Genomic DNA, 12,708 nt, shown 5'->3' on the forward strand with positions numbered 1-12,708 from the left:
TTATGCTATATTATATTGTGATATTATGTTATATTATATTCTGCTATGTTATGGTGTGCAGTGTTCTCTATGCCAATGGAAACTTTATATACTGGAAAACAAACGTATTCGGCTGGTACTTCTGATTAAAAATGTTTCTGAATTTGATCCTCGGCCTCTGATTGGCTGCCGCCGGTCCCCTGTGTGTGACTCTGGGGGTCCCGTGTGTGTTTGGTCAGGGTTAGTGACCCAAAACCAATATTAGCACAGTGACTTCAGGCCTGGGCAGTTTCACTGGCAGGTTCTCGTGAGAAAAGCGTTTTTGGGGACTGAAAAGGCTTTTTTTTCAGACCTAAATCTCCCAAAGGTTCGCGCTACATCACTCCAGCAGCTGCAGCGGTGAGTCCAGCTTCAACCACAACCTCAGAAACATGGATGAGCTGTGAAATATTCAATATACAACAATTCAGTATTCTGTGTTTATATGGCTGTATTCAGAAACTGCGCTGCTCGTTGAATGATCTTTGACCGTTTTGTTACTTAGCAACCATAGACAGCTGAAAATATTACTCTGTAGCAGAACTGCTGTTGTTATTATTAATAAATGAACAAACGTTATTATTTATTGACGATATATTGAAGAGTTTTATCCGGCCTGTATTTTGTCACTGAACCACTCGTATCTCCGAAATGCTAACTTCACAGGAGAAGGAAAAAACATACTCTATTTTTAATGGAAGTCTATGGAACCAGAATTTGTTCCAAGTCATTTTGAGCTGTTTCTTTTGGTCCATTCTTCATGGAATTAACGCACAATGGAAAGGACGATGGGTATTTCCAAATTATGCCAAAAACTGAAAAACGACAAAAATGGAGATACAAGGTTTTGTTCCAACAGCAGCAACATGCAGGCTTCATGTTATACAGTCATCCTTATTTCTCCTACTTATTCCCTAATGAAGTGAAAATTAGCCTATATAACAAGACTCTACACACATGCTATAGAATCACTAAAGCATAATATAAATTGTGAGTTAAAATAATGTGACACATTTAAAAAAATTAATATTTAAAAACAAACATAACACAGTAACCAGTATAACTACTGGGAGGTGTTCAGCCGTGTGCCATACATATATAAACTCACTGGCCACTTTCTTAGGTATAGTTACTTATTAGTTGAGTTACTTGTTAACACAAATAGCTAATCAGCCAATCACACGGCTGCAACTCAGTGCATTTAGGTATGTAGAGCTGGTCAGGACAACTTGCTGAAGTGCAGACTGAGCATCAGAACGGGGAAGAAAGGGGATTTAAGTGACTTTGAACATGGCGTGGTTGTTGGTGCCAGACGGGCTGGTCTGAGTATTTCAGAAACTGCTGATCTACTGGGATTTTCACACACAACCATCTCTAGGGTTTACAGAGAACGGTCCGAAAAAGAGGAAATATCCAGTGAGCGGTCAGTTGTGTGGACGAAGATGCCTTGTTGATGTGAGAGGTCAGAGGAGAATGGGCAGACTGGTTCCAGATGATAGAAAGACAACAGGAACTCAAATAACCAACCAACATCTCTGAGGAACGTTTCCAACACCTTGTTGAAAGTCTGCCATGAAGAATTAAGGCAGTTCTGAAGGCAAAAGGGGGTCCAACCTTTTACTAGCAAGGTGTACCTAATAAAGTGGCTGGTGAGTGTATATAATCCATCTTTGCTAGCTAAATTCCATATTCGTAAATATGCATCAGAATGGTTATGCTAGAAATCACGCTAACGTACAGGCCGAGGGTGCTAATGCTAACTTAGAGTGGACTAAAGCGAGGCTAATGCTAACTAACAGGAACCTCATGCTAAAACAGGGTTAGCTGAGCTCTCACAGAGTTAGCATTAGCCCTGGTTGCTGTGAGTTAGCCTTAATGCTTAATGCATCAATGAATTAAATTAAAGAGGGCTTTTGACTTCAATATGTATATTTATGAATATGGAATTTAGCTAGCAAAGATGGATTATATACACTCACCAGCCACTTTATTAGGTACACCTTGCTAGTAAAAGGTTGGACCCCCTTTTGCCTGGCACCAACAACCCACGACGACCAATCCACTTTCCAGGAAACTGTTCATCTAGGAATGCTCGGATTTGACACCCATAATGTGGTGATGCACCATCTTGCTGGAAAAACTGGATTGGTCGTCGTGGGCCAGTTGAATGGCCCCCAAGGTCTCCCGATCTGACCCCCTTCATCTGAAGGCAGTTGTCTATGCTGTGAAGATACGAGATGTGCAGCACCTGAAACTACGGATACTGGAAGCCTGTGCTGGCATTTCTTCTGCGGTGTTGCTATCAGTGTGTGAAGAGCGGGAGAAGAGGGCTGTGTCGACAATCCAACACAACGGGCAGCACTTTGAACACATTTTATAAGTGGTCAGAAACTTGTAAATAACTCATGAAAGAATAAAGCTACATTAAAACCAACACCCTTGTTTTTCTTGTGAAATTCTCAGTAAGTTTGACGTGTCACACGACCCTCTTCCCATTGAAAAAACTAAAGTTGGATCCAAAATGTCTGACTTCAAACTGGCCGGCACGGTCACCACCCATCTTGAAACGTTTTCCCCCTCCCATAAACTAATGCGCCACAAACAGGAAGTTAATATCACCAACCATTCCCATTTTATTTGGGTGTATCCATAAAAATGGCCCACCCTGTATATATACATATCTCTGTGTGTGTGTGTGTGTGTGTGTGTGTGTGTGTGTGTGTGTGTGTGTGTGTGTGTGTGTGTGTGTGAGACCCCCTGTAGAGATGGCGGTGGTGGTGGTGGAGGTGCTGGGTTTAATCCTGGCCATACTGGGCTGGTGTCTGGAGTCCAGCAGCACTAACTCCACCATGTGGCGTGTCCACTCTCACATCAACAATGTGGTTACCAGCAGCTCGCAGTATGAGGGTCTGTGGATGACCTGTGCCGCCAACGCCATGGGGGCCATCCAGTGCCAGAGATACAAAACCATCCTGGGACTGCCCGGTGAGTCACGCACATACACCGAGAACCTTGACTGCTAATATATATATTTATATAAAATACAGTGCAAGATATACAGCAGTACTACTGTGCATTAATAACATAAAGCTGATTTACAGTATTACTGATAGTGAGTAATAGAGGTGTACAGTCATGCTCATATTAGTGCTACACACTAGCACTCAGTCTGTGACGGTGAGTTTTAGTAATAGTGATGTAAAAGAGTTCTAATTTACATTAATAACAGTTTACGGCTGTATCGATTTTAAGCAGTGCCATGCATAAAAAGTGATGTTCAGTAGAACTGATTTACGGTGATTTGTAATGTACAGTAGTGCTGATTTTCAGTAACAGTGATGTACAGGAATAGTCATTTACAGTAATCATAATGTATTGTAAATGTAACTTACATTTACATTACTTTATATTAATAGATATTCACAGTATTGAGTAGAACAACTATACTGATATATTGCCGTGGTAATACTAATTTACAGCAGTAACGGTGCTAATTTATAGTATTAGTATTTTGCAATAGTAATACTAATATATCACAGTGGTATTACTAATGTAAAGCACTACCAATTTCCAGTAATGGTATTGTACAGTGAAATTACTGTGGTAATACAGATTTACAGCAGTGAAATTTTATGATGTTATTACAGCAATAATAATTTACAGATGTGTAATTGTTTTATAGTGGTAGCACTAATGTAAAGCAGTACTAAGTTACAGTAGTAAGTTTTTAATATTTATATAGTAATATAACACTGATGTAGTACAGTAGTAATATTAGTTTACAGTAATATTATACAATAGAAATACTGATGTGTTACAGTAGTAATACTAATGTACAGTAATAGTGTTTACAGTAGTAGTACTGGCGTATTAAAGTGCTAATACTAATGTACAGTAATAGTGTTTTACAGTAGTAGTACTTGTGAATTAAAGTGTTAATACTAACGTACAGTAATATTGTTTACAGTAGTAGTATTGGTGTATTAAAGTGCTAATACTAATGTACAGTAATAGTATTTTACAGTAGTAGTACTGGTAAATTAAAGTGTTAATACTAACGTACAGTAATAGTGTTTACAGTAGTAGTACTGGCATATTAAAATGTTAATACTAATGTACAGTAATAGTGTTTTACAGTAGTAGTACTTGTGAATTAAAGTGTTAATACTAACGTACAGTAATGTTGTTTACAGTAGTAGTATTGGTGTATTAAAGTGCTAATACTAATGTACAGTAATAGTATTTTACAGTAGTAGTACTGGTGAATTAAAGTGTTAATACTAACGTACAGTAATAGTGTTTACAGTAGTAGTACTGGCATATTAAAATGTTAATACTAATGTACAGTACTAGTGTTTTACATCAGTAGCACTGGTGTATTAAAGTGATAATACTAATGTACAGTAATTGTATTTTACAGTGGTAATACTGATGTATTACAGTCTTAATACTAATTTACCATAATAGTGTTTTACAGTGGCAGTGCAGATATGTTATAGCAGTAATACTATTTTACAGTAATAGTATTTTATAATAGTACTACTGATGTATCACAGTATTAATACTAAGTTATACTAACTGATACTAATTTACAGTAACAGTAATGTACAGCAGTGCTGCTTTGGAGTAATACAGGTGTACTGGACCAGAGTTTCAGTTGTAGTGTCACACAGTCGTAATGATGATGTCTGCAATAAAATCAGGTTACAATATAAACTTTAAAGCTTTAGAGAACACACACACACACGCGCACACACACACACACGCACACACACACACACGCGCACACACACACACACGCACACACACACACACACACACACACACAGACACACTCACACACACACACACTCACACACAGACACACACACTCACATATACACACACACAGACAGACACACACACTCACATATACACACATGCACACACACACACATGCACTCACTGTGTTCACTGTGCTGTAATGAAAACAATGAAAACTGTCAGAAACAATTGAAAAACTGTTACAACCAGAAACCCTGAATCATCATCTCCTTCCCAGCTACTTCATCATCATCATCATCATCATCACTGTCTTCGTCATGGTCATTCACTGCTGTTTGGTTTCTGTGGGATGGGCTCCGGTTTATGACTTTATGGCCCTTCTGACTAAAGTCCTCGGCCCAGTTTACATATGCTGCCTCCTCAGATCCTCTGCTGGAGCTGAACCTGAGCTCAGATCGGTCTCTGAGTGGAGCGGTTGCTGTCTGGATTTTGAGTGCTTGGCTGGTTTAGGCTGCTGAGGCTGCTGGGTGGACAGCGCGGCCTGCTGTAGTTAGTATTCAGGTGTTCGGGTGTTCTGGTGTTCAGGTGTGTGTTAACGTGTGGGTGAAGATGTCGATGGCAGTGGAGATTTTGGCTTTTCTGATGTGCGTTGGTGGCTCTATGTTGGCCGGCGTGGCGCTGGCCAACGATTACTGGCGCGTGTCGTCATACTCGGGCAGTGTGATCACGTCCAGCCGGCAGTACCAGAACCTGTGGCACGCCTGTGCCGAGGCCAGCACCGGCATTAAGAACTGCAAAGAGTTTGAGTCCATGCTAGCTCTGGAAGGTAACACACACACACACACACACACACACACCCACACACACTTGTTGTTAGATTTCTTTCTTTTTCATTGTGTTCATAACAGGGTAACAAAATCATACAAAGTGTTCATGTAACTGTGCCTTTAAGATTGATATATGTAAATGGACTAATTTAAAAAGCAGCCCGGACTGAAACACTCCTTATGACTTCAGAGTGAGTGGGCGTGGCTACGTTGCTGTAGGCTGATGTATGTATATGTGCTGGTGTTTGTGACATCATAAAATCGGTGAATTAAACACGCTGTTTGCAGCTTAGCCTCCCTATATGGACTGTATAGACTCTAGAGTGAATAATAACCTTTATAACCTAATAACCTTTAGTCACACCTGAATTTCTTCAAGGCTGAAGTTGCTGCTTATCTGGCAGCTTTTTGTTCAAATTTTCCGTTCCACCTTCAGTGTGCAGCAGGTTCAGTCAGACACCTTTTAAAGGCCTGCATGTATCAGCTGTGCACCATTTAAAGTGGGACCAGGAGCAGAAGGCCAGGCTTGCGTCTGTAGCATTGATCTTTAGTTCACAGACGGTGAGCCGACTTGCTCGTCATAGACAATGGCCAAGCTATATAGGCACATTGTTTCCTGGACCACTGCCACAGCTTGTTCCGAGGCCGCAATGTCGTCCGGTGCAGCTGAGCATGTCAGGCGGCTCCTGAGCCAGGCCTCATCAGAATGGTGTCCACACTAGGCTAATGCTAACCCCAAAAGACCAGCTGACTGGTCAGTACTAAAGAGAACTGACCAGCTGCACTATATATATAGTGGAACTCACTAGGTAAGCATTGATACTGATATTGAGCATTGAGCCTACACTGTACTTATTCACTCCTATTCATAAAATTCCACTGATATCAACATCCGATACCCGCTGGTACCCACGTCATAAGTCAAGTATACACTGCTGCGCTAATGAACAAATGACACAAGCTGGTAGTGAAGGACGCTGGGTTCACACAGAGAAGAGTTACTGCCAGTCGGACACAAAGTCACTGGTCACTTTGAACATTCCACCTCAACAGATTCCCACCAGGAATACACTGTGTGAATTTTAGCACATTTTTTTGAACACACAACCGCTTTTCCATTACAGGTGGAGACATGCAGGCTAACAAATGGAGACAGAAATGGAGACAGCTTTCGCTTGGTGGTTAGCTTTCACTTGATCACTTAGCTTTTGCATGATGGTTATTATGAATGGATGGTAGGATAGACAGCAGACTTGTTAGGTTTGCTGGAATATCTTGTGCTTGGTGGTTATCTTTTATGTAGGGGTTAGCTTTCTCTTGGTGGTTAGCTTGTGCTTGGTGGTTACCTCACTTGTTAACTTAGCGTTCACTTATTAACGTAGCTTAACGTTTGGTGGTTAGCTTGTGCTTGGTGGTTACCTCACTTGTTAACTTAGCGTTCACTTATTAACGTAGCTTAACGTTTGGTGGTTAGCTTGTGCTTGGTGGTTACCTCACTTGTTCAATTAGCTTTAACTTGTTAAGTTAGTTTTCAATAAGTGGTTATCTTTCGCTTGGTGGTTATCTTTCACTAGGTGGTTAGCTTTGGCTTGGTGGTTAGTTTTCATTTGTTGGTTAGCTTTCACTATGCATCTCCAATTCAAACACAGAAAGATTGAACACTATTTAAATGAACTGGAGGGGAATTCCTTGTAATTGGTGAAGGAAGCACTTACATAATGCTACCCAAGATTAGGACCACCCACTTTACAACAAAAGAGGGGGATTTTGGTGAAATCCTTGGCCATTTAGCGGACCCTGGAGAGTTTGTATATACAGTGGGCCACAAAAGCAAAATTAACCTGCTTAACATTCTAATAGGTTCCAGACTTGTGTGGACATTAGAGTGCTTAATCACCCAGAATGGTTTGGTGTATAAAGGCTCAGTTGTTGTACAAACACTGGCCAGTCACAGCACAGGCCTTTGCTTTTGACAGTTTGTCCACAGAATTTTAGGCTTAAAAAGGTAGGCATGGCCTTATTATTGACTTAAAAGAGAACTAGGAAAAAAAAGGTTCTTTGAAAAGTTATTTAAGACATGTCTCTGTAGCTTCTTCTCCATTTTCACAGCTGAACACATCTTAAACCAGAGAGTAATCCCTGGAAAAGTCATGCATCTTCGTTCAATAGTTCATAAGTTATTTTTCGAAGTTTGAATTAAGGCAAACTGTAAGGCCACGTCCACTTTTACAAGCCTCTATATCTCAGATATTAATAAATAGACAAGCCTAAAATTTTACACAACATGTACTGGACACACCGGCATGATTTACAGTGTTATCGATGAGCTTTTCTTTGAAATCTAGCGATTTAAGGTGAATTTAAGGTGACACTTTTTTGTTATAAATAATGTCTCTTGCAGGTTATGTGCAGGCATGTCGAGCTCTGATGATCATCGCTCTGCTATTTGGACTCTTCTCTATCCTGCTGTCTGCTCTGGGCCTCAAATGCACCAAACTGGGCAGCATGTCTGACCAGGCCAAAGGCCGACTCACACTGGCTGCTGGAATCCTATTCATACTGTCTGGTCTGTATCACTTCCACGTACAAGTTACTGCACCAGTGAGGTCTTACACTGACGCAATTGATTCTCTACCAACTGTAAAACTTTACAAGGGAACTCCACCCGCTTGTCAAAATTTCCCCATCACTCAGTGTGTGAGGTGTGAACAGGGTGATTCAGGGTGGTTTGGTGTGAAATGGTTCAGATGTCTTTACAGTGGTGGTGATGGGAACCAGTGGTCACCATGACAACACAAATGTAGACATTTTCTTTACCATCCAGAATCACCAGAGAACCTACACGAGTCTTCTGAATTTATATGGAATGTTGGCGACGGAAAATAGTGGAAAATCTGGAATAATCAGTTTTCTTTGGGGACTATTTTGCCTCACAGCTCCCTCCACCATGTCTCCCTCCACCATGAATGGAGTTTAAGTTCTCCAAACTGTCATAAAACAGCGTCTCAGTCATCAGGCAGTGAATTCAGATCCATTTACTGTAGGAACTTTCTGTGAGGAGCTTCTAGAGGTGGACGTCTGGTTCCTATCACCACCACTGTGAACAGTTCTGACTCAGTAAGTTTATCTAGAACAGAGAGTTTCACACCAAACTGCTCTGAACGACTCTGTTTACACCTAAACCACTTAATTATGCATGTTAGCTTGTCATAGTTTGGTTTGGGTTCAAAATTTTCCAAATTTGACTAAATTTGAACAAAATGTTTGCATGCACATCAGTGGAGTAACAAGTAGAGCAATAAAACAGTAAAAACAAATGCACAGACAACAAAAGTTAATGTATGTCTAAATTTAACTCCCTCTGCTCTGTCAGTGATGACCACTCACTCTCTCTCTCTCTCTCTCTCTCTCTCTCTCTCTCTCAGGTGTGTGTGTACTGACCGCTGTTTCCTGGTACGCCGCCCGCATTGTGCAAGAGTTTAATGATCCTTTTTATGTAGGAACAAAGTGAGTAACAGGAGAAAGTCACACACAAACACGTATGACAAACACCAGCTTGTATATTTACACAGAAGTCAGAGACCCCAACTACATTTACTTAATTTTCAGTAAAAACCGCCATAAAGCATAAGCTACATATTTTTCAGGAGCGATTTGTGAGAAGATCAGGTATAAGATAATCCACTACAATCTCACATTATAGAGAAACTGAGACTCCTAATAACCACCTGGAAGACCTGATAGACCCCACAACTGCCCCATCAGATAAGCAGCACTGAAAGCTTTGATCTCTGAGAGAGAGGAGAAATTCAAGCTGCTTCAGATCTGAAAACATCCATAGGTGTTTCTGTCCATCCTTCCACTGTGAGAAGACCACTCAGCGCTGTGGGTCTGAAAGGATGTGTAGCTGATCAAGGAGAACCTCACTGAGAAAAGGAGACGGACACATGAAACAAAGAAGCTGAACAATGGACTGACCACCCCAGAGTCCAGACCTCAACACCACTGAATGGGTTTGATTACTTCAGAAAAACATGAACCAGCTTCTAAGACTGAGCTTTGGAGGCGTGTCTGCAGATTCTTTGAGGAGCTGAAAGTGAGTCTCCTGAAAAGAACGGAGCTGGAATAAAGGGAGAGAGAGACTCACTGACACTCACACAGCTGAGATTAGAGTTAGCTGCTGAAGATTCTGGGTAGTTTTATGTTCAGTAGGTCTTCTGTTTTTTTTTTCCTGACACTCAAGAATGAATAACTTGAACTTAAAGGCTGTTTTGACTGAATAAGTAAATGAAGGGTCTCTGATTTTTGCCCAGTGCTGGATGAGTATGTTTGTTTGTTTATCTGTTGTCTCCGCTGTACTGTGATGCATCATCACTTGTTTACTAGATTTTGGCTATCGTATTAAGGTGTGGATTGTGTATGTATATAATGGGTGTGTACGTGTGTGCAGGTTTGAGCTGGGTACTGGGCTGTACCTGGGCTGGGCTGCGGCAGTGCTGGTGATTTTAGGTGGAGCGATGCTATGTGGGTCCTTCAGAAGAACATCAGCATCAACAAACACGGGGTGAGGAATGTATTTCTGATGCATTCAGCCTGACATCCGTTCAGCCTCCTCCTCCAATAGGGTCCTCAGACTCAGTAGAGTTGGTGGTACCTCAGCCACAGTTAGGTCAATGGTTATTCAGATTCAGAAGGATCAAAGGGTTCTCAGACTCAGGTCAATGGGTTTTCTGACTCAGTAGGGTCAATGGATCCTCATAATCAGTAGGGTCAATAGTTTCTCAGACACAGTAGAGTTGTTGGTACCTCTGCCACAGTAGGGTCAATGGTTCCTCGGACTCAATAGGGTCAATAGTTCCTAAAATACAGTATGGTCAATGGTACATCAGACTCAGTAGGTTAAATGGATCCTTAGTTACAGTAAGGTCACTGGGTTCTCAGACATAATAAGGTCAATGTGATCTTAGACATAGTAGAGTCAATGGTTCCTCATACTGAAATAGGTCAGTGGTACTTCAGCCACAGTAGAGTCAGTGGTTCCTTAGCCACAGTAGGGTCAATAGTACCTCATCCACAGTAGGGTCAATGGTTCCTCAGACTCAGTAGGGTCAATGGTTCCCCAGACTCAGTAGGGTCAATGGTTCCTCAGCAACATTAGGGTTAAATGGTACCTTAACCATAGTATGGTCAGCGGTACATCATCTTCTGTAGGGTCAATGGTATCTCATCCTCTGTAAGGTCAATGGTGTCTCAACGTCCGTAGGGTCAATGGTATCTCAGACTCTGTAGGATCAATAGTTCCTCGTACTCCATAGGATCAATGGTTCCTCAGACTCCGTAGGATCAGTAGTTCATCAGACTCTGTAGGGTCAATGGTTCCTCAGACTCCATAGGAGCAATGGTTCCTCGTACTCCATAGGATCAATGGTTCCTCAGACTCCGTAGGATCAATGGTTCCTCAGATTCCGTAGGAGCAATGGTTCCTTAGCCTCAACAGAGATAAAAATTCTTCAGACACAGTAAAGTCAATGAACAGCGTTGTTATGTTATTCTAAATAAAGTTGCTTCCTTATATTCTAAGAGTCTATAAGTTACATTAGTCTCTGTTTCCCTGAAACAGAATCAACATTTTAATAAATTCATATCAAGAGTGGATGAATGAATAGATGAGGAATCAAAGCAGTGATAGGATGAGAAAGTTCTCCAGCCTCACTGTGCAGTCCATGCAGAGCAGTCAAAGATCAGATTTGTTAGTGAATGTAGTTCGAATGCAAACTTTACAAGATGTGTTATCTCTCTATCTCTCTCTCTCTCTCTCTCTCTCTCTCTCTCTCTCTCTCTCTCTCTCTCTCTCGCTCTCTCTCTCTCTCTCTCTCAGGTACAGCTATAACTACTCTGGTCAAGGTCAGAAGATCTATAAAGCTGCCCCCACAGCTGACAGCGGCAGCTCCAAAGCTTACGTCTGAAAAAGTTGGAAGAAAAGTAAATCAGCGTCTCAACTTCAGTCTCAGTTTTAAAAACAGGAACGCTGGTGACACTAAAGGCCTAAAAGTGCTGTTGTTTGTACAGAGGTGTTTCTGAATTGTGTGGACGTGTGGACGTGTGTGGACATGTGAGGACATGTGAGGACTTGTGCACCTGTATTAGTGAGCTAAATTATCACGCTGTGGGTCTGCGTTGATTGTTACAGTCTGAGATTCTCACTCTGCTGTTCTGTATAAACCGAATCATGCCGTGTTTTATTTTGTTGTTTTGGTGTAGAACGTGTTAACATAAATAAACGTTTGCCTAGAGATGACTGACCATTTCTTTGTGAACTGTCTCCCTCTGCTGGACGTCGGCTGTAACTGCTCTACAACAGGTTTCACTAGTATGAATTCAAGTTTAACAAATTTCAGCAACTTTTAGTCAAATTTAAGTTTGATGTGAAATTCCAGTTGAACGTAGGATTGTTGTGAATACTGTCGTTCAAAAGTTTAGAATTACCTGGCATATTAACCTGGTTTTTGTTATGTTATGTTATGTTATGTTATGTACACAAATAACTTTTTAAATATGTTTTTAAAATGTAGACAAAAGATATTTAGATGCATTTAATACTTTGTTATTTTGGGATCAATAGGAATTTATTAAATAATCACTAATAAGCTGTTTATAGTCATTTTTATTATAACGTCATTCTCACTGCTTTCCATTGTTATGAGTCATCAAAACATTTGATTTGTTTATTTATCGCCGCTTCACAACTTCCTACTAATCATTCGAAACATGCACGATTGTAAAAGGGCTTTATTTCTTATTAAAAGCAGTGATTCCAAGTGTAGCTAAAATTTAGTTTTTCAAGAATTTGTACATGCAAAAATGAATTTGTCCAACCAAATTTCCACTACAAATCATTTTGAACATGTAATAATCAGAATTTCCATTTCTGTTGTGAAATTTGATTTAGCGATTGTTGGAATTTAATTTTAGTAAAATTTAATTCATAACATTTAATGAATGTTAGTCACAATTCTTCTGTACATAAAACATGAACCTTTAGAGATCTTACATGCCAAAATATGGCCTCTGTTTACTTTTAGTAGTTTTTATGATGTTG

The 12,708-nt window shown here is 40.5% G+C and overlaps 1 protein-coding gene across 3 annotated transcripts; it reads left to right on the top strand.

The window, feature by feature from the left end:
- The first annotated feature begins 258 nt into the window (after positions 1–258).
- On the top strand, positions 259–11,907 carry cldn15lb (claudin 15-like b). Of its 3 annotated transcripts, none has more exons than XM_017683598.2 (6): positions 259–378; positions 2,771–3,003; positions 8,011–8,175; positions 9,035–9,116; positions 10,060–10,173; positions 11,488–11,907. In XM_017683598.2, exons 2-6 carry the CDS (start codon positions 2,784–2,786, stop codon positions 11,573–11,575), a joined length of 669 nt encoding a protein of 222 aa, XP_017539087.1. In that variant the 5' UTR covers positions 259–378; positions 2,771–2,783; the 3' UTR covers positions 11,576–11,907. The 3 variants fall into 3 exon arrangements, with proteins under 3 accessions (XP_017539087.1, XP_017539086.1, XP_037402247.1); XM_017683597.2 differs by having other exon boundaries at positions 2,782–3,003; XM_037546350.1 differs by lacking the exons at positions 259–378; positions 2,771–3,003 and adding an exon at positions 4,928–5,608.
- Positions 11,908–12,708: the final 801 nt, after the last annotated feature.

This window comes from Pygocentrus nattereri, chromosome 17 (genome assembly GCF_015220715.1).
Source record: "Pygocentrus nattereri isolate fPygNat1 chromosome 17, fPygNat1.pri, whole genome shotgun sequence".
NCBI lineage: Eukaryota > Metazoa > Chordata > Actinopteri > Characiformes > Serrasalmidae > Pygocentrus > Pygocentrus nattereri.